The sequence below is a fragment of the Parasteatoda tepidariorum genome, chromosome 3 (genome assembly GCF_043381705.1).
Source record: "Parasteatoda tepidariorum isolate YZ-2023 chromosome 3, CAS_Ptep_4.0, whole genome shotgun sequence".
NCBI classification, from domain to species: Eukaryota; Metazoa; Arthropoda; class Arachnida; order Araneae; family Theridiidae; genus Parasteatoda; species Parasteatoda tepidariorum.
Window position 1 is genome coordinate 49,571,087 of NC_092206.1, and position 25,849 is coordinate 49,596,935.

At 26.9% G+C, this 25,849-nt stretch overlaps 1 protein-coding gene across 1 annotated transcript; it reads left to right on the top strand.

The window, feature by feature from the left end:
• Positions 1 to 25,849, top strand: LOC107440559 (INO80 complex subunit D). The gene is made up of 12 exons (XM_016053520.4): positions 1 to 168; positions 3,972 to 4,060; positions 7,697 to 7,965; positions 10,947 to 11,884; positions 13,120 to 13,219; positions 14,883 to 15,113; positions 17,143 to 17,243; positions 17,994 to 18,127; positions 19,126 to 19,342; positions 20,412 to 20,549; positions 20,656 to 20,793; positions 22,899 to 25,849. The coding sequence occupies exons 3-12, from the start codon at positions 7,745 to 7,747 to the stop codon at positions 23,945 to 23,947; spliced, it is 3,267 nt and encodes a 1,088-aa protein (XP_015909006.1). The 5' UTR covers positions 1 to 168; positions 3,972 to 4,060; positions 7,697 to 7,744; the 3' UTR covers positions 23,948 to 25,849.

A 25,849-nucleotide genomic window follows, 5' to 3' on the forward strand; every position in this document is an offset into this window, starting at 1 on the left:
AAACAAATAGTCCGCCATATTATTTGTTGTGATTGATCTCTGGCAGTATGTGATGGACTAAAAATTTGTTTGTTTATATATAGTTGATGTGTCATATAGGATATTTTTGTGGAATATTTTATGTTAATTTTGCATGATCCATCAAGGCAAAAAACTTAATTGAGCTGTGTAAGTGTGATGAACCTAATTATCTAATATTTTTGATAATTAAAAGATTTCTTCAGGACGTAGGCTTAACACTGGTGTATATCTTTTCATGTCTTTTTAAATAAGTTTTTATTAAATAAATATACTCAACGTATTGTATTTGAAGCAGAATATCTTTAAAGTAAAATAGTTTATCACAATTATTGATTGATTAGACAAAGGTTCGATGGATCTTTTAGGAATGTATATTTTGAATTTTATGTAAACAATAACGTTGTTGAATGAGTGTTCTGATGTTTACATTTTGAGACTTTAAATAATGGCTTAAATCTTGAATATGTACTTTTTTTAAAATAGCATAATTTGGCAGAACATTTACTGATATGTGACGTAATCAGAGGATTTTTTCCCTTTTAATATGGTTTTGATTTGTTTGAACATTTCGGGACTAGGCGGACAATTATTAAGACGTTTTATAAAACTAACCACTAAAGCTGTATTATTTTAATGGATGAACGTTTATTTTGAATTTTATTTATATATGTTTGTTTTCGATTTTTTTATGGACTTTCGGTTACATATAATTTTTTCCTCTATTATGATTATAAGAATAAGTGATCAATGAGTTGACAATTAAACATTATAAAAGCAGATTCAAATAGATCAATCGTAGAATTTGTTTTAATCCTGAAATCTTAATGTTTTTACACATATTTATAAAGTAGAAGAAGGTAATCCTATAAGATATGTTATTATTTTTGGTTGTTAAAGCCATCTTAAAAATTAAGAACAGGGCCCTGAGAGTGTGAGCTCAGGAAAAAAAAAATCCAATAAGGCCCATACTTAAGTAGGTTTTTTTTAAAAATATAACTTAAGAATGATAAAAAAGGAGTTATGAATACTGAAAATTATTGATATAAAAGGAATGAGTACTAATAAAAATCATACTTTTTAACTGCCCAATAAAAATCATATGAAGCTGTATAATGATTTTATTTGCGTGTTAGCTTTTTAAAACAAATTTTATGTTTACATATTTTCTATCATACTGTGTGTGGAGAAAAAAAATTATTTCAATATCTTTAAGCTATAATATGTACAGACTTAGGTAAAGTGAAAAGTTTTCTGTGAACACAAAATCTCAATTTAAAATCTTCCTGCTCACATGAATTTATTCTTGTAAATAGTTTTTACCCTTTCATTGCCATCTAATAAAATTAGTTTGGTAATCAGAGATTTTTTAAAAATTTTAATAGAACTCAATAGTGCTTCATATAACAGTAATGAATAAGGTAAACCAAAAAAGCTAAAAATAGAAATCCAAAAACACTCTTTAAATAATTGAAGGAAATACCTACTTGAAATCTGAGAATGAAAAAGGCGTTTGTAGGAAGCAATTATCCACAGAATGTTATGAAAGTTTTTATGAAAATATCGATGCAAGAAGTGCTTTATTTATTTATTTTAATTGTATGAATATGAATCTTTATGTGTGATTTTTAAATCCCGTGAATATGAATCTCCATATTTAATATTAAAAGTGCTTGAATACGAAACTCAATATTTGATTTTAAAATCTATTGAATGCGAATCTCAATGTTTGATTTTAAAGTCGTGTTAATACGAATCTCGATGTTAATTTTAAAATCGCATGAATATGAATATCTATATTTGACTTTAATATAACATTTATACGAATCTCTGTGTTTGATTTTAAAATCATGTGAATGCTAAGTCAGATGTATCATTTTTAAGTCGCTTGAACACAAATCTTAATAGCAACTTTTAAATCTAGTGAATACGATATTTGATATATTGCATAAATAGAGATCACAATGTCTGATTTAACATCATGCTAATTTAATTTTAAATCTTGTTCGCATTGGTAAGAAAAAGTGTTAAAATTGGTCTCTTTTTTTTTGTGTGTGTATTAAAAAAAGACAAACTTTCTTTAAATAGGCAGATTTTTTTTTCTTTTTTAGTTAATAGTGAAACATTTCCGCAAATATTTTTCTAGTATATTATAGAGGTATGACTGTGTATTTGCCCAGGTTCTCTCCTCCCAAGAAAAATAAGAAATTTATCTCTCTTCACAAGGAATGTTTTAGCCATGCTGGCAGCCAAAAGGCTCCTTTGCAACGAAAAAAGTTACAACTTCATTAATATTTAAAAAAATCTAAAACTTTTTTTTAATTTCTATTGCTAGGAACATTAAAAATATTATTCCAAAATACAAAGTTAATAATTTTTTTTATTTAATTGGTGAACATTATTGTACAGTAGGGAACCGATTATCCGGAACGGTCGGGACCATCTCTATTCCGGATAACTGATTTTTCTGGTTTTCTGAATCGCTACAAAAAGCCGTTTTTTTATTGTTAAACCCAACTAAAAAAATTAATAAAAAATTTGGAAATAATCTCAAAAATAAGAAAAAACGATGAAGTAATACACTAATTATTATTTCCAAAATGATGGTAAGGTAAACATCTTTAAAAAAAGAAAGAAAAATCGTAAAATCTTATGAGGAAAAAAAAACTTTTTAAAAAAAGTGGCGAGAAAATTTATCGAATTTCGTTCTGGTGTTTTGGTTTTCTGATTTCCGGATAACGGGTTCTGTACTGTATATTAACAAAACTGATTGTAAATTTTGAGATTATTATTCCATACTACTAATAACTTAATGCCTAACTGGTAGAGTATAAGTTATATACCTTGTTCAGGCATATAGTTTTAACCAGATGATTAATTGTTTTTACCTTTTTGAGAATTCGGTCATTCTATTAAAAGAAAACTCTATTAATAATTTTACATTATTAAATATTTATGATTATGAATTCAGGGGACATGTTTATTTCTTATTCTCAACAAATGCAATCGCAAATCTTTTCAGATGGAGTTTTGTAGTTTTACAATTACTGATTCACATCATGTGATTTTACAAAAGATTGTTTCCAGTCATACAGTAATCATATCATAGAATTTTTAAATTATGTATTAAAGAATTGCCCACTAAAATTATTATTTTTTTGCAAAAATGTTAATTGGCACATTCATTGTGTTTTCGTTTCAAGAGAATTGAAACTCTACTTTAAAATTAATTGATTATGAATATTTTAAACTCTTTTAAAAATTTTAATAAATATTAATGTGAAGGAATTTGATTCTGGTTATTTTTTTGAATACATTAGTAATGTAAAATTTTTCTATGTATTGATTTGAAGCTTGTAAGCTGTTCAGTGTTGATAAAAACTTTTATTGGAAACTCTTAAAACCTTAATTAATTTGTTAAAAAAGCATAAAAGAAACTATATTAAAAACATAAATTAAGCTTTAGGTACATTTAATTTTACTTTTTAAATTTTTTAATTTTAAATTTTATTATTTATTTTTTTCCAATGAATTTTAAAATTATTATATAAGTAATAAATAAGTGAGGAAGTCTTAAAATTGAAGTAATAATGTCATTGAATTATAATTTATATTTCTAATAAAATTAATATTTAAATTTTTCATTCACTTTAAATGTGCTTTTAAAACTTAATAAAAATTTACTTGTAGCTTACTTTGCTTTATGTTATTCTCTTCTTTCACTGTTATCATAGGTTTTTAACAATATAAATCTATTTTTAACAGTGATAAGTCAACCTTTATTGTATAATAACTGAAATTTCATTTGATAGAATATTAATGTTCATCAATTAATATTTTTATATTGATTTGATTTACTAATTATATCTATTTGCCATTGTAGAAAAATAATTAATTCTTTTTATATAGATATGAAAATGGTATTAATTTTCAATGTTTTTTTCTACTTTTAGAAATCTACAATTTCTTCACGTTTCTTTTTTGTTTAAGTCTGTAGAGAATGAAATCCAAGTAAAATGCTGTGAAAATTTATGAAATGGAGGTAATATGTTGTTAAAATATAGTTAACTAAATGTCTAATCTATTTTGTTAGTGCTTGTTTCTAATGTAGTTTGAATTTAAATATTGTACTATTTGTCTAAATCTAAAAGGAAACTATCCAAAGCCTTTCTTTCAACTGTCTAAAGCTAATATATACTATAGATTTAATGCTGTGAGCTTGAAAAATTAGCATTATTAAGTTAATAATATTCATTAAACCATTTTTAAAATGGGGATCATGTTATTAAGAATATATTTTATAGAAAACAATTAATGGAATTCAAATTAGTTTCAAGTTAGTCTTTAGTTGGTTTCATAGGCTATTTTCAAAATTGTAGGTTTCAAGCACTTGAATACATTTTTGGACTGCAAATTGCTCTTGTCATACCCACAATTCAGATGGCGAATATTTGTTAACTGTTGTGTTGTAGTTTTGGACTTTATGTTTAGGGGAAACATATATATATTATATAAAACACTAATGTTTGAATTTGTTGGTAGATATATTGTTCTCAAATTGATGAGATTTCTTTTTTCACATTTGTGAAAAACTGGCAAATGACTGAAATGTTAAGTAAGTAAGCAGTCATAAGCATGAAATGGAAAGAAATCTAATAAGCCTTTCAAATGTAATGTATTTGTGCTTGATATTTCTTGTTATGCAAGTTGATCTATGAGAGGCTTTATCATTAAACAACGCGACTGTAGTCAAATCAACTAACGACTTGATGGAGCGATTACGTCAATGTCGGATAGTTCAGTAGATAGCTCAGTTTATTTCCCTGATATGGTTTGCTTGAGCCAGAAAAAAAAAATTATTGCTGATCTTTGTGAATAGTGATTTTTTAAAACAAAATCATTATTAAAAGCTTGCTTGATAATTTTGTGGATGTAGTAGAAATTATAATGATTTTCTTAAAGATTTTTCAAAACAAACTATAATAGTGATCCCACCAATGTTTATAAATTTCAAATAAATGTTAATGTTGTAAATAAAGAGGTTTGCTTGTGATGATATCCATTGTAGTTTATAAGTGGAAAAACTTATAAACAATAGATTTTTTGTAACATGTTATGTATTATTACAATAATTTTAGATTTATCAAAAATTTAGGACAAATGTTTATCTATTGTGGATAATACAATATTAAGTGTAATTGTATAATTTATTTTTTTTTGAAGACCATATTAGCAGAAAGTTTAGGGGAAAAAAAACAAATGTATAAAACAAGTTAAGAATGAAAAACGTCCATGTATTAATTTTAACAGGCACCAGTTTCCTTAGTGAAATACGGACAAAGAGTAAAAGCATATGCAAAAGGGGAAAAATACTTGTATTATTTCATGGGATGCAGAGATGATCATCTGGCATGTCGTTTCCATAATTGATGTTGCTATATCGAAGCTGACATAAATGCTATTGTGTTGTTGAGTGGAAACGCTGGCTTTTTTCTGCAAAGTATCTTTCTAGTCCCGGTATCTCAGATTACAATCGGGTGCATTTTGTCGCATTGTGTCGTATAATTTAAAATCTGCCATGTGTCCAATAAGCGAATCAAACAAGCTCAAAATGTAAATCAATCCTAAAAGTAGGGATCCCTAGTAGGTAAATATTATATTGACAATGCATATTGGGTTTTTTTCATGCATGTTTAATAAATGTTTCAATACTTCATGCGTGCTGTTTTTACATAAAATCTGAATGCTGGTTTTAAACATATTTTTCATAGTACCTAAATGTTAATGTTTTTCTCACTTTGCTTTAATATTCAGAAACTGCAGTCTTTAATTGAATTATATTTGCTTATTTTATGTAGATAATGCTAATGTTCTTAAAGTAAGGCAGGAAACTTCAATTCTAAAGGTACTAGCCAGACTAAACTTTAGGAGAGACTATTTTCTCAAAAAATATGAATTATTTTTAAAATGTAAACAGATGTAGTATAAGGAACTTAATGGTTCCTTATACTACATCTGTTACATTCAAAATTATAAAATGGGAATCATAACCTTAAATCATAGATTGAAAAATGGAAACATTTTTTTCGTAGTAATTATAGTATTAACTTAAAATAAGGTTGCCATTGAGTCTAAATGGTTTTAATATAATTGAAAGTCATAAAAATAAAAAAATCGATCAGAATACAGTTCCCATACTTAAAACATTTTATGTTTGCATACAACTGTCATTGGGCACATAAAATACCACCTATCAATTGCAGCCCTCCTGTTAAAAGTCCCTAAATTCTGTTACTCTATTGTAGTGGTTACCAACTGGCAGACCGCGGGCCACATCCGGCCGCGAACTAAAATATATTTCTTGTCATTTTTGCCGACATTTTTCGTAAAAAAATCTATATGAGTTTAAAATACTTTTCTTCGTTAAAAAAACCCCTAATTTCTTCATTTCTGTGGTATTTAACAAACCAATAGTGCAAAAAATTTTTTTTTTCTCAAGTAAAAATCTACTTATTTTAATTTGTAATTCAATACTTTTGTTTTATACAACTTTATAAAAATCTGACATTAATATTTAATGTTTCTGCCAAACATAAAAGAGTCCTATATAAAATTTTGATAAAGTTGCGGCCCGCCATATGACTGGTGTTTTAATTGCATCCCCCAGCCTCATATAAGTTGGAAACCCCTGCTCTATAGTAATTCTCTGTTTTTCTACAGTCTTAACTCTGTTGCCCTTTCATAAAGCCTTATTGCATTCATATTTCTTATTTCTCTTGTACATATTTTTGAATGTCTTTAACATATTTTCTGATCCCAAATTTAATTGATTATCTAAATGAGAAACTTACTTTTCATTATTCATAATATACATTTAAATTTAATTAATGTTTTAATTTTTTTTTTTAATAATTTGAGCTTTTTATCTTCTGAAATATTAAATTATTTAAAAATTTTTTAGTTCTCAACTGAAAGTTTTTAACTGACATTTTTTCTATTAATTAGATAGTGAAATTTCACAAATTGATTAATGTTTGTGGTCATGAATTTTTATTTTCTCTGAATTCAATGACATTCTGCTGTCATTTTAAATGATGTGCCAACATTCCAATTTGTATTAAGGCAGTTTACTAGTCACACAGAGTAATATCATTATAAACAAAGCACAGTGTGTCGTTTGTGGATAATATGTCCTGGGGTGAAATGATATAATCCAGCATGGTAATTACAAATCTAACAACACAATTGATATTACTTTGTTTATATATTTATGTTATAATATTTGCTTGTTATTATATTTATGTTTATATATTTAGTTTGTTTATATATTTATATTTATATATCATGTTATTACAATTCTTGCATCCTGATCTGTATTGTAAAAACTTAAAAATCACATATTATAATTTCTTATTAATTTGTTCATCAGAATTCATATTTTTGCTGCTTACAAATCATATATTTCAATTACAAAAATGAGGCATATCGCCCATTAAAATAAAACTATAATTGGAATAAAATGTCTATGAACTTTTTATGTGATTGAACAATCACACATATAGTATTGAATGTTTTTATTTAAATTTTGTAGCAATGTGCTTATCAAAATAGTTTAAATGTATTGTTTCTAATTGTTATTTACTCATAATATATTTATTGTGTTTCCTTCTTTTACTAGCTTTCTTTAACAGCAGGCAAATCGTGAGCCTGTCTTAAGATTTGACTCATGATGTTTGAAGGGAAACATATCCATTTCTCGCCTGTGAATAAAAAGCCTCTGTGTTCTTATAGTGCCAAGCTTTGCAAACAAAAGCGTATCAATGGCTATGCGTTTTGCATACGTCATATTTTGGAGGATAAATCTGCTCCTTTCAAACAGTGTGCCCATGTTGCCCGCTACAATAAACAAAAATGTACCAATCCTATTCCTTCCAATGAGAATAGAGAGTAAGTAATCTGTTTACAAATTTCAGTAATTTGTTTGATTAAATTTAGTGTCATTGTTTAACTTTATTCATTGGCGTTGCTTGCATAAAAGTGAAAAATGAAATTAAGCAAAAAAGTTAAAGTTTTTAATTTTTATATTTAGTCTAGTGTTTAAAAGAGTTAATTTTCAATTTTAAGAAAAGTTCTAATTGCATGTAATGTAAGTACATGGTTTTAGTTATAAATTTTTTAATGATAAACCTTCTTAAATTGAACAACTTGTTTGTAAAATTATTTCATTTCATTTTTATTGTACACCACATAAATGTAATTTGGACATTCTCATATTTTTATGAGATAATAATATGAATACAATATCTCATATTTTTAAGAATACAATTTTGTTACAAAATATCACATGAGATGGAGTGATTTTTCTAAGACACATTATTAATAGTTTCCTGAGTACTCATTTTAAAGAAAGGATCAAACATTAGCATTTTATTAAATCACCTTTTTATTGACATATTTCAACTGACTAATGTGTGGTAAATTTAACATATTTTAAGAGGATTTATTAAGATTAAAAATTAAAAAATGAATATATATATATATATGTCAGGGATGAGATTTTTCCGCTTTTTAGCGGATTTCCGCTTTTTTCACTTTTATCTCTTGAATTTCAGCTTTTTTATCAGAAATTCAGATTTTCTAAAAATTTCACTTTTTTTTATAGGTATTCTGCTTTTTCAGAAAATTCACCGATTTTCAAAGAGAAACAGAAAATTCGAACTACATACCTACCAATCCTTTCTCATTTTTACTTATTTTAGCTATTTTCTCCCCTTTTACACGCAGCAGATAAGATTTACCGAATTTTTTACCCGCCCTCCAGATAAATCCGATTTTCGTAGTTCAAACGACGCTGCTTCTTACAAACCTTTTAAATGTCCCAAGCCTGGAATCTGCTAATATCTCGATTCTTATTCATACGATTTTAATATCAAACATAGCTTTTCATATTTGCGTGTTGCGATTCTTATTCACGCGATTTGAATATTGTACATTGCGATTCTTATTTACGAGATTTAAGAATCCGATATTGTGATTCATATTTACGCCTTTTTAAAAACCTATGTAGCGATTCGTATTCACTCAAGTTTAAAATTCAATGTCTTGATTTGCTCATGCGGTTTATAATATCAACCATTGATTTTCGTATCTATACGTGATTTTAAAATAAGGCATTGGGATTCGCATTCACGCACTCTAAAAATTATGAATCATAATTCTTATTTATGCAATCTAAAAATTACGCATCATGATTCGTATTTAGGCTATCTAAAAATTATGAATCGTGATTTGTATTTACGCGTTTTAAAAATTCTATATCCCAGTTTTTATTTTCTCATTTTTAAAATCGTATATCTTGTTTCATATTCATGTGATTTCAAAATCCATAATTGTTATTCATATTCACGCAATTTTAAGATCAACTATCACGATTCTTGTAAGATGTAATTTTTTAAAAATTAATTACTATAAAGGTGACTGTTCTTCTAACGACGATTATTAGTATATGTAAGTGTTACAACATCAGAGAAACTGGAAGGGAATATATTCAAAACTTACATTCTGTGCTTGCAAAGAAGAAAAAATAGGATTTGTCACAAGATGTTTGAAGATGGACTAACGACTGATTATAACAAACATAAAAGATATAGCAAACAAAAGCAATCACTTAAAAAGGGATTTAATTTATTTATTATATTTTTTTTTTTAAAAGAGTAATTAACTCATCATCAAAATTTTATTTATAATTGCTGTTATTTATGCTGTAAAATGCAAAATTCTTATCAAATGAAAAACAATTATCTAATCAGTTGTTGATTGTCATGTAATTTTTCAAACTGAAATAGCAATTTTTGTATGTTAAGGAGTTACAATATATTTCTACTTCACTGTTATTGATATGTTTCAGAGGGCTCTACTTAGATTAGACTATGATATGAACATAATGATTCGGTCCATTGTTAAAGTTTTTGTTTTCAATATAATTTAAAAAGTAATATTACTGATATATTTACTATAAATCACATAACAGTATTTATTAAAAGAAATGAAATATTAATGTATATTCTCAGTAGTTTTAATTTGCTAAACCAGGTAGTTTTTCAAGTAATAATTGTCTCNCATGACAAACACATATTAACACAAAAAGTATATATATATATATATATATATATAAATTTTTCTAATTTAATTTAAATAAAAATTTCAAATATTCTGTTTTATAAAAAAGAATTTCAGACCAAAATTAAAATTAATTAATGATTTTTTAAAAAAAAATGTATTCCAAATCAAAAGATAAAATCTAAATTTTTCAGTTTAAAAAATTGAAGATTTACCACTAAAGTATATAAATAGGTTTTTGGTGTATAATATTAAATAAACAAAGAAAAGTAAGAAGGAAATTTAATTTGAGAATTCTCATAAGCAAGTCTAATGAGACTTTAAAAATTCTCATGAGGAGTCTTCACCATTTGACAATGAAGGCAAATCCCCTTTGGTTTTATTATTATTTTATATTGAATAAACTGAAACTTTGAAGGATCATATCTTCACCAATAGACCGCTATTACTATAGATTTGAACTCCATTCTTTGTTTTTGACCATGCGCTTTAATTTAAACTTGGTTTTATTTCAGTCAAAATTTTTCAGATATTTATTTCCCTTGTTAGACAAAAATATGCAGTATTTGTTTTTAATTATCTTTTTAGTTTAATGAACAAAATTTATTATTATTCATTAAACTAATTTAGTTTTATAATCATTGTGCTTCAAAATAATATGCTTTTTTTTATTTAGAGTGGTAGAAAATAGCTTCATTAACCATTTTCAAAGTCTATATTCCTACTATGTAAAAAGAAGTGTTGTTGAATATATTGAGTTGTTGTTGAAGTGTTGAAATATATTGAGAAAGTGATCTTTTCTTCTGCAGGTTTTGCAACAGTCATATGCAAGTTGCTGGGATGCTGCCAAAAAAAGAACGTAAAATTAAAAAAGAAAAAGAAGTACAACCTGAAGGAAAGTTGAAATTTTCTGAACGTTTAAAAATTTTACTAACTAAAGAAAATGGTGAGACATGTAATGATGATACTTTTAATTCTGATGATCCATATGCCTTTCCTGATACATTTTCTGAAAGCGAAAATTGTGTTATTGGATATTCAGCTACACCCATTCTCAGAAATGCTTGGAATTCATCACAAAAAATTTCCTCTGATGTGTCACCATTAGAGTCGAAATTAAAGACTGAGCAAACATTAATTAAAATCCCTCCTTCCATAGACAATGCAATAAAGAGCACTTCACCTACTTTATCCAAAACAATGAATAGGTTGCAAGCAAAAATTGCCCAAAATAAGCTATTAGATAAACAGAAAAAAACTCAAGATGCTAGTCAGTGTTTAATGTCTTTAATTAATCCACAATTAACGTCTATGGGAAACAATAAAAGTAGTCCCTCATCCCCAATAGATATAGGCAGTATTAATTCTGAATCTAGTGAATCAGATCCTAAAATGATTCCTGTTCTTCCAAAGAATAATTTAATAATTAAAATAGAACACTCAGAAGATCAAGCAAGATCTGAAGACTCTTTAATATCTAATTATATCCCTTCTCCGAATCCACCTTCAAATATTCAAGTTGATTCGAGATTATCTTCTGGTGTCACATCTTGTGAATCTTCTGAAAAATACTTTTGTGACCCTGAGAAGTCATCTACAACACATAGTGATACAAGTTCTAGAGGGGTTTCAGAGATTCATCAGGCTAAATTGCAAAAGACCAATGTAAAGATTCCAGTTGCACTTCGAAAATTGCAAAGGTTACTTAAAGATAGAAAGAAGAACAATAAATATGTATTTCCTAGAAGTAAGTAAAATATAATTTATTAATTTAATAATAAAATTATTATTGATCCATATTCCAGTTGCACTTCGAAAGTTGCAAAGGTTACTTAAAGATAGAAAGAAGAACAATAAATATGTATTTCTGAGAAGTAAGTAAAAGATCAATGCTTTTTTTAATTTATTGTTGCGTTTTTGTCTACTTCGTTAAGTCATGAAAAATTCTTGGAATTAGTCGTGGAAAATCATGAAAAGTCATGAATTTAAAAATCTAAAATGAAGCAGATACCTTGTCTTCAATTCTTTGTCAGCAATGTTATTTCTTACAGCGGCTATGATTGATTGGCATGTTATTTGCAAATTTTGTTCATAAATTCCTTGAAACTAGTTATGCTTATCACTCATACAAAAAGAGGTGGCTCAATACAAAAGTAATGGACCAATTCAATGCACCATAATTATTGTGATGTTTTGAATATGTTCACAAAATATTTTTGCGTATATCTTCACTAATATTTTTAAATTAATTACTATGAAACACTGATATTTTCAATCCGAAACATCTGAATTGTGTATAAATTCTTTTTAACAAATGTAGCTAAAATTACTATTTTTTCTCCATTTTTCTTGTAGAGAAGTGGAAAAAAAAAAGAAATTAGAATTACTATTTTTAAAAACAGATTAAAAAGGTAATCAGCAATAGAGAATCTCAAAAGTTTGTAATAAATAATATTGCACTCATATTTTTCCATGGTACAATATTTTCACTTCTTAAAATATCTCATGTAAATTATAGTGCTCAAAATTTTTAAAGTAAAATAAAAAGCTAGATTTCAGGAATTGCACTTTTAATTCTGTATTAATTTTGTAATTAGGAAAATATTTGCCATCTCTGCCATATGATATATTTTTCCTAGATAGTGGCTACTCTTAATATCCAGGCAGAATTTTTTTTTTGTGCCACCGTTTGAAAATGGATTAATTGTTTTGATTAAATATCATGATAATTTTATTTGATTTTGCATTTTTATATTTATAAACATTAGTAAATAAGTATTACCTTTATGCTACCTACATTTTGTGTGCGCATTATATTTTGTATGCTACCTATATTCTTACATGTACATAAAAATTATGTTTCCAACTTTTCAGTTAATATTCTGAATATTCTTAATATTTTTTACATTAGACTGTTTTGTATGTATCATTTATTGTTTTTTTCGTTCTAATGTTTGTTTTCAAAAAATATCTGTATTTTAGGTTTTGATTCTTCAGGAAGTGAAAGCAGTGATAGTGAAGATGATATAAATTTTTATAGTCAATTATCAAAGTTTTATCTCTCTGATGGGCGAAATTTAGGGTATTTATTAATTTATTTATATTTTTTCATTGTAGTAATTTTGCATGATATTATTATCTGAAAGTGATTTTTTGACAAATGTAAAGACAGTATGCTTATTCACCATATTTTTTAAATTGATTGTGTACCAACAAACAATTCAATCAGTTGTTAGGTATCCATGATGGTTCAAAAAGAAAATTTTAAAAATAAAAAATTAACCATTAAACTGATATCCTAATAAAATATAAGCTTAAAATATATAAAGAAACTGATTGAGTTAGGGGAAAAGAGAGCTATATTTTTTGTGTAAATATATGATTACTTGTTTAAGTTTAAAAGGCTTTTCTATCATGGTATGTAACGTTTTTAAAAAGTGCTTAAAGGTGCTTATTTTCATTTTTTAAAAGCCTTTAAAGGTGTTTTTTTATTGGTTTATTGAAAAGTGCTTAAATTTCCCTTTTCCAAAATGAAATAATTTTTCTTAACCATATCGATTTTCACTTAGAATTATTCAAAAAGTGTGACTTCCACATTGTTCTATTCAATGTATTCACAATTCATTCAACCACAATCCATTCAGACGTACCGTGGGTCTGTAATATTTTAAAGTGCCAATAATTTTACATGTTTAAAGAAATACTATCGGGTTTGTGTTTGTGTATTTTGAGCTGGATTCGGTGGGAAGGATTCTTCCACTTTCATGCATTTGTTGCATTTTTCAAGATATTCTCAATTTCAGGCTTCATTTTCCACTCTTTGTAATCAAACCGAAAAATCACTTTGAATTTTCACTGATCTCAGGGAACAACTAAACATTGCCAATTTTTTTTCTCCCTAAGAGCAAAAGAAATTTTTATTTCTCTTGTTAATTTCATCGTTGGTGAATCGCTATCCTCTTCGTCACTAGTAAGTTAATTGCCTTCTCGCGCTTTTTCACTTTAGATCTATGAAAAATCATGGAATTACTGAGCCACATTCTTGTGCGACTATAAAATAACATAATAAACATTCTTGCACAATTCATGTTCAAAACATTTTATATTTGAGTCTCATCTGAAAAATCTCGTCCCAAATGGTCATGGTAAGTTTTTTCATTAGAAAAAGAGGTAATATTGGTTAGCTGGGCACAAGAGAAAATTGCCAAAAAAAAAAAAAAAAATTAGATCTCTGCTAACTTTTATTAATTTTTTAAAATGCATAAAAATTAAGTAGAATGAAGAGAAATTTTGAATTTCATTGCTCCCAGCTTATTAAAAAGTACCGAAAAAAGTTCCTACCAGTCTTGCTGATAACCAAATATATTAGCTCATACTGTAAAAACTCTATTTCTACAAAACTTATTTGTCAAACTCATTCATCAATGTATTTTGAATGTAAAGTAAGGGATATAATAGATTCTACCTTCCAAAAAAAGAGAAAAAAAAGGCCAATATAATTTTTAAACATCTTCTATTAAATTATTCAAAGTTTAACTAACCCTTGCCACCCAGGAGATGAGGTAGGGTTAAATCAGCAGCAACCCTCGCATGATACATTATTTAACTTTTATTTACATCATTTAACTTAGCATTTTTTGCATAACTAATTTGATTTACATCTGTTACTGTCTTGTAATTTTATTTACATTCAGAATATCTGTTGGATTTTTAATGTACTAATAAAAGTTTTCGTGTCTTTTTAGTTTTCCTAATGGTGCAGTACCTCGTTCAATTCAGCAAGCACATTTGAAATCAGAACTTTCTAGAAGCTATCATCAACTTTGTCAGTTACGTACTTTGCACAAGCAACAGGAGAAGCGGCAACGGGAAATTATTCACCCTTTAGTCGAGGCTGCCCGAGCTTATCCAAATCAAGCAACTGAAATTTTATTCAATCATTCAACGTTTCCTCAAGTGACAACTCAAGCTAAAATGTAAGTTTTCTGTTTAAACTGTTCAATTACATGGAAATGCATATTTATTTAATCTATTGTTTAAGGGTTTATCACATGCATGCTATACATTAACCCTGTGGCAAAATTTTTTCAGCTTTCTGCTACAAACGTCTCTAGCACTAATATCTTTCTGCAAGATACTTTTAATAATAACAAATATGTATGTTACTAGCTTAAAGTGACAAAAGCGTTGTGTTTACAAAAAAAAGTTCTCTTTGGATAAATTTATATATATTTTTTTAATAGAATAAGTAATATTTTTTTATACTAATATTATGGGTGATATTCTTTGAAGGGGAAGAACACTAATTTTTCGCATTTTGTAAATCATCATCACATTTTGAAAAAAACAAAAATTGCGAAATTCGTTGCAACAACTACTGAAAAGAAAAGATTGACAAGGAAATCACTCTCTTTAAAAAGGGGTTACTCAAATGCGTGTTTTGTTTCGAGATCCAGTTGTTGTAATAAACATCGTATTAAAAAAATTAGATTTTAAAATCCTTGTGAAAATCAAAATCAATAATTGTAGAAAGTACAATCAAAACACTATGATATTATTTGCGTAAATTTTGATTTGCTACCGAAAGTGATTATTTAAATGTGCAATTCAAATTTTATATGCAGAAATAATATCATCTGAGAAATAACCAGAATTCTAAAAACCCTGTGGAAATCAGTAGCGCTAGCAATAACTGGCCTAAAAAATTTTAAATTGTAATTAAATTTAAATTTTTTAATTTGTATAAATGTATCTGTCCATACTGATAATCAATATAAGTCAAATCGAATACCTCTATCATTTTATTTATTTGTGACTACCCATATTCTTAAATGGGAGGTGAAAAAACTGATTGAAATTCTAGAATGAGTTAGGATAAAAAAAAATTTCCAGGAACTCTTGAATGAAGCTCATTCTTTATTTTGTCTTCGTCCTGCATTAATCATTTATTTTTGTACTTTAAAATATCACCATTTTGATGTTACCCAAGTGTGAAACTTTATGATAAGTTAATTTTGCCATTTTTGGAGACAATAGCAGATGTGAATAGATAATTAATTGGAAAAAAAATGTAGAATGATGCTGTGAATTTATATGGAAATTGGGAGAATGACAAATATATTTATCTGCATTATTTAATGAGTACTACTTTTTATATGTTTTAATTAATTTGATCGAGCCACAACGAGAAGATGTCACATTCGGGCATACATTTATACCAAAAGAAATTTCCATATTTTTATGGAGAAAGAAAACTCTCTGCTTGTGTCTCTTATTATAAATATGTTTTTTTGGCTAATAGCTTCTCAAAGTTCGAATAACGTATAATTTTTGCTTGAGTAAGATTACCCAGTTAAATCGCAATTTTGTATTATAATTAATTTTTGTTAAAAAAAAATATTTTTGAATTGAAGTTATGTTTAATTAAATTAATAACAGTAATTGGCTAAAGAAAAAAAAAGTATAAAAAAATTTGCATAATGAAAGAAAAACCATATTTTTGTTGATTTTATATAAATTGGTTATTTATAATCAAATATAATATCAAACTATAATTAATTTAATAATATTTTTTTAAAATAAATTAGTTTAGAAAAATAATCATAAAAATTTCATAAGACTTAGTTTTGAATGTGTTTTGAAGCCAGAAAATGTGTTTAATGTGAAGAGGAAAATTTAAACTGAATTCTGAAAACAGTGATTTTTTTTCTAGCTAACTGCTATTCTGCTTTCTTTTCTTCCCCTTTTTTTGACCTTTTGATAGATAATTGAATCTTTCATTGCTTTCTTTAATGATAATATGCTTTTTCATTAAGTTTTTAAAAGTTAAATTATATTGATAGGGAAGTTCTTAGTAATTTGGTGTATCCCTGTTTCCCTTCCCTAAATCTGGACATAAATACAGTTATTAATTAATAAATAATTTTTGTTACTCTCAAATTTGATGTGTTTTTTATATTTTAAATCATATTTCTCTAATTTTTCTGTTTTTATTTTTTATTGTAGGAATAAGTCATCTATTGTTGAGAAGAAAACTTGTTGTTACAAGAAGGATGATATTTCATGCACAAATGATGCTCTTCCTTATACGTGGCACTGTAAAAGGCGTATCCTTTTTTCATTATTTTGTTTAGTGTTGGTTTTTATTAAAGGTAATCCTTTCACCACTTCTTTTGCTTATTTTGAGTACAAGTATAACTATGATATTGTTGTAGAGGCAAATTTTTATCTATTATTAATAATTAATTTTGAAAAAAAAAAAACATGCTTTATTTATCTTTCAATAATATTTGCTTGGTTAACAGTTTGCAAGGTATTGAAGAACTAGTTATACCATTCTTGACTTTTATAATTTTATTAATCAAATTAAATATGATAGTTTTTTTATCCTTTTCTTTTGTCAGATTACACCAAGCTGCAAAACCTTGCATGATTAAATCTGTGCAAAAATAAGATAGAATTTTAAAAAAGTTTTCAGTTGCATTCGTAACATTGTTAAATTTATTTTTCATACATTGTGATTAGTACTGTAGTAACAATATCAGACATATCTCTCTATTATTGATAATTTAAAGCAACCCATTTACTATTCTTTTTCAATAACACTTGTTAGTTTTCAACTTCACTGAGAAGCAAAGATAATTCTTACAACTGATGACCTAACTGTTTTAAATATCTAAAGTTAAAAGTCTTCTGTCTTTAAATTATAAATCAAAAATGTCTTTTTTTCGGGGTTACAAATAAAGAATGTCTGTTCATTCTCTTTTAAATGCTATAAATCTGCATATTTTTTTTAAAATCAATTCTTGTTATAAATAATTTTAATTTAAATGGTTTATTTTCTTAATCAAATGAAGATATTATGTATAATGTTGATCAACTCTTATTTGAACATTGTACAGCCAAGTTTTCAGATAATACTCAATGTTGTGTACCGGTGTTTGATATATGCCATGAACTTCCTTTGTGTTTTGAGCATGCGAAAAAGAGAGTGAGTACAAATTGTTCTTGAATGCTTTAAAATGCAAAATTAGTATTGTTACTTTATTTAACAATTTTATCAACTCTCTTTACTATAAAGATTTGATATCAGTTAGACAAATTAGATTGTTACTCAGTTACTACTTTAAACTCAGTTACTTTTGTTACTTTTTAGTTAGTTACTTTGACCTCTCTTTTAAAAAAAGGAATTAGTTTCTATAAATATAAATGTTACTATCTTAAAAGAAATGTATAAAATCTATCATTTATAGGCATTTAGAATTATGCATTGCAGTGCAGAATATGGAATTATGCAAGGAAAAAAAATCCTTTATAACAACTGAAGTTATTATTTTTGATGGCACAATTACAATTAAACTGAGTAGTAAAAAATGATTATTTTAAAAAAGCGCTTACAATTACATTAAAGTAACTCTTAAAAATGTTTCCTATAAGAAACTAAAAGAATATATCTTCGATGAAAATATGCTGCCCTGAAATGTAAGATGAATGAATTGAATTTAAATAATGAATAGGACTAGATTGAGAAAATAGGTCTTATTCATTAAGCAGTTTTTGTTCATTATTCATAAATAAATAAAATTTTTGGCAGAAGTTAGTTTTAAAACAAGATTGAGAATTTTTCAATTGGTTTTAAGTAACTTCAAGAATTTTCAACATGACTCTATAGTCTGCCTTAATGGTTTATATCATTAGCAATTAGTTTTTATCAACTCATATTCGAAAATATGAGAATTGTTATTATTGTATGACATCTTATTTCAAATTTATTGTACTAAATTGTTTTATCTAATTGTTTTAAAAATACTTACCTTATAAAAAAATTTTATAATTATTTTTGAAATAATTATCTGGATTTTGCTGGGAATTAAGTGTGAAATCTGATAAGTCTGAAATTTCAATTCTTTCATAGAGGAACTGTTTTTTACTGTTTTAAATTTCTTTTTATAGATGTCCATTTTGAATAAGTACTGTATTTTTTTTTAGGATAACTATAATAAAATGGCGTTAGAACCAAAAGCTAAGAAAGCTCGCAAGAAACCAAAGCCATCAGCATTAACTAGGCCTCCTAAAAGAGGAAAAAAGAAGAAAAAACCTGTTCTTGTCCGTCCTGCTTCACCATCTTTACCCCCTCCTCCACCATTGCCTCCACCTCCTCCATCTTTACCTCCATTATCTCCAGTACCTGTTAAAACTGAAAATGGTAATAATTTCATTGATTATTGTTTTTCATAGAATTTTACACCTCATTAATTATTTAAACAACATGGATACTTCTAAAATATTATTGAAAAAGATAATCAATTAAACCAAATAACAATATTTTAAAATATGTTTACTTGATAAAATATGTTACTGCAACAATGAATTTTTTCCAACTTTCATTATTTTAGTTATTAACTAGGCTTTTTAAAATCATAATTTTTTTTAGTTGAATAAGAAATCAATTCTTTAGATGCATTTGCGAGGCAGTTTCTTGTGACTGCCAACTTATGTTTGATATTCCAACAAGGTTTCCTTAGGTTTTTACCCTGAATAGTACAATTCTTTATACTACAGTGATATTCCATTATTTGTTTTAATATTACAGTACAGAACCCGTCTTCCAGAAATCGGAAAACCAAAAAACCGGAATGAAATTCGATACATTTTTCTGCCATTTTTTAAAAAAAGATTCTTTTTCCTCATAAGATTTTAGGATTTTTCTTTCTTTTTTGAAAGATGTTTACCTTACCATCATTTTGGAAATAATCATTAGTGTATTGCTTCATCGTTTTTTCTTTTTAAGATTATTTCCAAATATTTTTTTTTTAAAGTTGGGTTTAACAATGAAGAAAACGGCTTTTTGTAGTGATTCAGAAAACTGGAAAAATCAGGTATCTGGAATAGCGATGGTCCCGATCATTCTGGATAATCGGTTCCTTACTGTACTAGCAAAATTCTCCGTCACTATAAAAAAAATTTCTATTTTGGGAAACATCAGCCATAATTTCTGATAAGACGTCTGATAATTAGAGAGCTGTAAGTCATTAATATTCAAAACCTAACTTCATATTTTTGGAATAAGTTTCCTGTTTTTTGTCCAATTTTAGAACCTCTGACCTTTTTCCTACTAAGGGCATGAATTAGCAAACCTGCGCGAACTTTACATTCGTCTTACAACACTTAATTTTCCAAATTAAAGATTTTTTAATTTCTTCTTTAATAACTTTTAAAAAATTTTTGCTGGAAATGTTAATTTTGTTTTATAATATGTTTTTTTTTCCTTCCAGGTTTGCCGAACTTAAATACATTTGATAATAAAACGAATAAACCTATTGAAACAACCATCACTGTTTCTAATTCAAATAAAGAGTTGAATACAGATTTAAGTCCTGAATTGGAAAGCGACTTGGAAGACTTTTCTCCTGGTAATTAAATTTATTTTTGTTCACATTTTATTTGCTGTGTTTATTAATTTCTTGCTTTTTGACCAATGCTGTAAAAAAAATATTTTTTCTTCTTTTTTTGCTTCAGGTGCTATTGAAAAGACTTTGGAATTACCATTAGACACTGCTGAATTGGCTAATCAAGCAACTAAATTATTAGAAGAACATGATTTTACTGAAGTTCTAAATAAAATTCCTGATGACGCTTTCAATGATCTTTTTGTTGGTAATGTATAATTAGAATTTACATTTAGTTTAAATTTTTTATAATAATCAGATGCAACAGTGTACATACATTGTAGAGAGAGTAAAATATGGAATTCAAATTTTGTTACCTCTGTCTAAGAAGGGATATGTCTGAAATATGGAGTCCATCTAAAACAGAAAAATTTTACAGTCCCTTAAAGCACATATTATTTAACTTGATACTAAATTGCTTAGACTAAAATCTGTTTAATATAGAAATAGAAAGATACTTGAGATAACAACTTGATACTTGAGATACAGCGTAATGATATGATTGGCTGAGAGTGAAAGCTTGTTGAAAAGAAATTAAACTAATTTTTTCCTGTGGACAATAGAAAGTACCTACAAGTTACATTTCACTAAGCGAATCTATTCAATTATCATATTCCAAAATGAACGTTTTATTATTTATTTTGTTTCATAAAGCATTAGTTTTTTTTTATTGAAAAGTTGCCTCCAATAGGAAAATTTTGTAACCAAACAAAAAATAAAATAAAATTATCAATTAAGTATCAAATAAATTGAATTGATCAATAAAATAATAATACAGTACAGAACCCGTTATCCGGAAAACCAAAAAACCGGAACAAAATTCGATAAATTTTCCCGCCATTTAAAAAAAAAAATTTTTTTTTTCCTCATAAGATTTTAGGATTTTACTTTCTTTTTTGAAAGATGTTTACCTTACCATCATTTTGGAAATAATCATTAGTGTGTTACTTCTTCGTTTTTTCTTATTTTTGAGATTATTTCCAAATAATAATTTTTTTAGTTGGGTTTAACAATAAAAAAACGGCTTTTTGAAGCGATTCAGAAAACCGGAAAAATCAGTTATCTGGAATAGCGATGGTCCCGATCATTCCGGATAATCGGTTCCCTACTGTATAATATGAATTATAAGATACTGATCAATAAAATTATGAAACAAATGTTTCATTATGAAAACATCTTGACCCTGTGACTGAGCAAGATTTAAAACATTATATATGTATGTTATATATGGTGTAAAATTATGTTTCTTTAAGTCACTTTAAAGAGGTAATTGTGCTTCACATCGTTTGTTTGATCCTACGATAAGAGAGAAGTGCCTTCGCTTCTTTGCGATAGCTCTTGCATTTTCTTCATTGTGCTGCCTTTCGAGGAGAATTATTAAAGCAGAAAGATTCTAAGCAATGAATATGGTGTGTGTTATTGTGTACAGATAAAGAATGCCAATAGTTTCTACTTACAAAGATTAGTCTTTCCATTTATTTAAAATATTTTTTATTAAAGAAGCATTTCGTTTTATGAAATAAATTTCCAACTGTTTTAATCAGTAAAAAATATGTTTCCACTATCTCTATTCCATAAAAAACCCTTTTCTACCCACCTTAAGTTAATTTAACACATCACGATTTGTATTTACACGATTTAAAGATCACACATTGTGATCCATATTCTTGAACAAAATGGACACATCAAATTTTTTAGCATATAAAAGGATTATTCACAAACCCTATAAACAGACCCAATATTATAATATTCTTCTTTTGAAAAGCAAAAATTATGGTATTATTAGCTTATATTTTAAAACTTCTTGAAAGACATGATTGTTATATTTTTTCACTAAATCAGAACCTTATTTTCACACATTATTTTCAACTATTCTCAACAGGCAAAAAACTCTATTTTATGCTAATTTTGGATTCAGAAAAATATGAGTAAATTTTTATTAAAATTCGGTTTTACTTTCACAAAATTGGGATTAATTATGATAATTATTACTGGATTATTCACAGTTTCTCAAAAACAGGCCTTTTACAAAAAGTTAGGATCTGTCACTGAAATCGCAACATTAGTTTAAGTTACAGGATTATTTTAAATTTCTAAGCCTTACTACCTATAAGTCTTATAATTGAAATTAGCAATATAGGTTTATTATCATTTTACAGTCTTGTATAAGTTGGATAATGTGAAAAGTATTACGTTTGCTTTAGATTTGGTAGTCGATAAGTCATTAGATGATACTGAAAACATGATATGATACTTTGCAAAACAGGCTTCTCTATACTAGTTGTGTAAAAAAAATTTTTTTTTTACTCTTAGATACTAGAAATGGAGAGTATATCCCTAGTCGTGAAGAAACTGAAGAATTAGAAAGAGCACTTGCGGCTGTTTCCAAAGACGTCCATTTAGCTAGAGAATCATTAGCAAAATTGTCTTCATCTAATGGGCCAGACCTTGAAGAACTTGAACGTGCCATTGAAATTCACGGTGGTTTATTGGGTGCTGAAAATTTGACAAGTGCAATTGATGAAAATTCTTTCGTTGATTTAACTAATAACCATATTGATAATTTGAATGTTATTTCTAGTAGCTTCTCCACAAGTGATTTAAATTCTCTAACACAAGCTTTATCTGTTATTAATGCTGAAAGTCTGGATCATAATAATATTCCTATGGCATCAGAAGCATCTATTCTCTCTAACTCCATTAATGTTCCATTAATAAATTCAGATTTGTCCCAACCACACATGCTCAATGGCCAAACCGATTTACTGTCCGGATTGCAATCGATTCAGCTGGATCCATCATTTACATCCAATCTCTCTTCTTCTAGCCTGAACTTTGCTAATGCAAATTCTCACCAAGGAACAGCTGAGGGAAAACTATTTTCTAATGGATCTTTACTCTCTACGTTGTATTATAACCTTGCATCTTCCAACACCCCTTCTTCTACAGCCCAAACCTATGCTGTGCCCCCCGTTGCTGGAAATAATAATACCGAAGAAGCCAATTTTATACCTAGTACGGGTGGTGTAAATAACCATAACCAGTGGTTGCTCAATTCACCAGATGTTCTTGCTCTTTCCCAATTAACATACCCCAATAGTTTCCTTTTGACATCTCAAGGAGGAGGTACATCTTATGCCAATACTTTTGTTGGAAAGTATCCCCTCCAAGACTTGAACACTGATATAAATCTTGGGTCCACTGATTCTTCAATGTTGCCTACTACAATTTGCAATCCTGAAAATGTGATATGTGGCACAAACGAGCAGCCAGTACACAACTTAAGTATTTCTAATAGACCTGCATCATCCTTGCAGCAACCTAGATCTGTAAAAGTGATAGTTCAGGAAGGAGCTTCCTAGCAGTTACTCATGCTTAATGTTCAGAAATTCGACCGTACCATTATAGACATGCATTTAGAAATGTATTGGCACATTTTGCTGCCCCTGACGCCTAAAAGCAGGATGGCTTTTGAGCTAATTGTTGGCAGTTTATTTTGGACGGGTATGTGTACCTTAATAATAGTATCATGCTCAACTCAGAATGTGTTTTTTAATGTGTAAGTAAAAGCTCTCATGTAATTGTGTGTGATTGTATTTAGAGTGTATAATAGCTTTTAAATTACAATTTTTCAAAACTATGCATACTCTTTAATCCACATTTTATTAAGATAAGTGTATTTCAGAATTGATCATCAAATACTTTATTTTGAATTAAATTATCTTTATTTTAAAATAAATTAAATCTTCATCATCAAAAATCTACTGTCAAACTATTTTCATATATTTATTTTTAATGTTAACACGGTTGGCTAAATGCATGATATATAAATTTTATTATTATTAGTTTAATCTTTATATGCACTTTAAAATCCTAAAAAAAAAGTTTTTTTCTATAGAAAATGTTTGATGTAAGAAAGGCACTTAATATATCCTAGCATAATAAACCAAATCTATCTGATTTAGGTGCTCCTTTACAGTATTCTGTTTAAAAAACAAATTTTATTAATGATCTGAAATTGGTGTTCAGATAGTTTGTATAGTTACAATAACGTAATAAATTATTGTATAAAAATTTATCAGATTCATTTATATAATTCAAATTAATTATAGTTTTTATATTTGGTATTTATGTTTGTGACATTGTTTTTCCTGTCTAGTATGTTATTAAATTTTGTTAACTTTATTTTATGTTATTAATTTATTGAATTTGTAAATATTTGTTTAATGTTCACTTATTGTTTTGTGATCTTTTTTTAAAGCTAGTGATAATGTTTGAACAAACAAATGTTACTTTTGATTTCTTCAAATCATGAAATTAAGTAATGGATGTGCTGTGATATAATTGTAGGTGTGAAATTTTTTTTTTCCTTTTTTGTCTCATCAATTTGTATTTGTTTATACTTTAAAGCGTATTTTTCTTAAAGTGTTTTGATTTTTTAAACAATTATTTTGAAATAATATTTGTATCCTCATAAGTTTGTTTTCTAATTAATAATAACTACTTGCAAAATTGCAATATCTTAGTTTTTTAATCTTATATTTCTTATACCTTTACACTTCTGTGCTTCCCTTATAACCAAACAATATCTTAATGATCTTATTTCTAGTGCAATGTTCTAGCCATCTGTACCAAGTTAGTTGTGTACAAAATTTCTTTTGTAATACATAATTTGTTTTAATTAGTTTAATTACTTTTACTGATGAGTAATTTTTTTTATATAAAATTAATAAATGCTATTTGTACTCTTTTTAAGAACTGTTTTTCATATCAAACTTAAAATAATTTGCTTTAGCCCTATATCAAAATTTATCAATAAACACAATGGAAGAATTCATTACTTTGATTGCATTACAATGTTCCCTTTTTTTTGTACAAAATAAATAAATATTGTTAACATAAATTTATTTAGATTTCATACTGTACCCATATTCAAACAAATCTGTTTTGCTGTACAAGAAAATATACTCTAAATTTCAAAACTTAGTATCTGGAAAGTAATATGTTTCATATTTGTCTAAGGAATAAAAATAAAAATTTGCGTTTACTAAAATTTCAATAAAATTTTTCTGAGATATTTCAAACTTTTCTTTTTATAAAAATTCATAAAAACTTAATTTAAAAGAGGGCAAAGTGACAGGAAGGAATTTAGGAAAGGATATTCAATTGATGCATTTTAATTAAGTCAAGAGAAGGATTTATTCTATCACTAATTTACTTCATTTTATAAAGAGCATTCTGAAAAAATATAATTTACTTAAAAA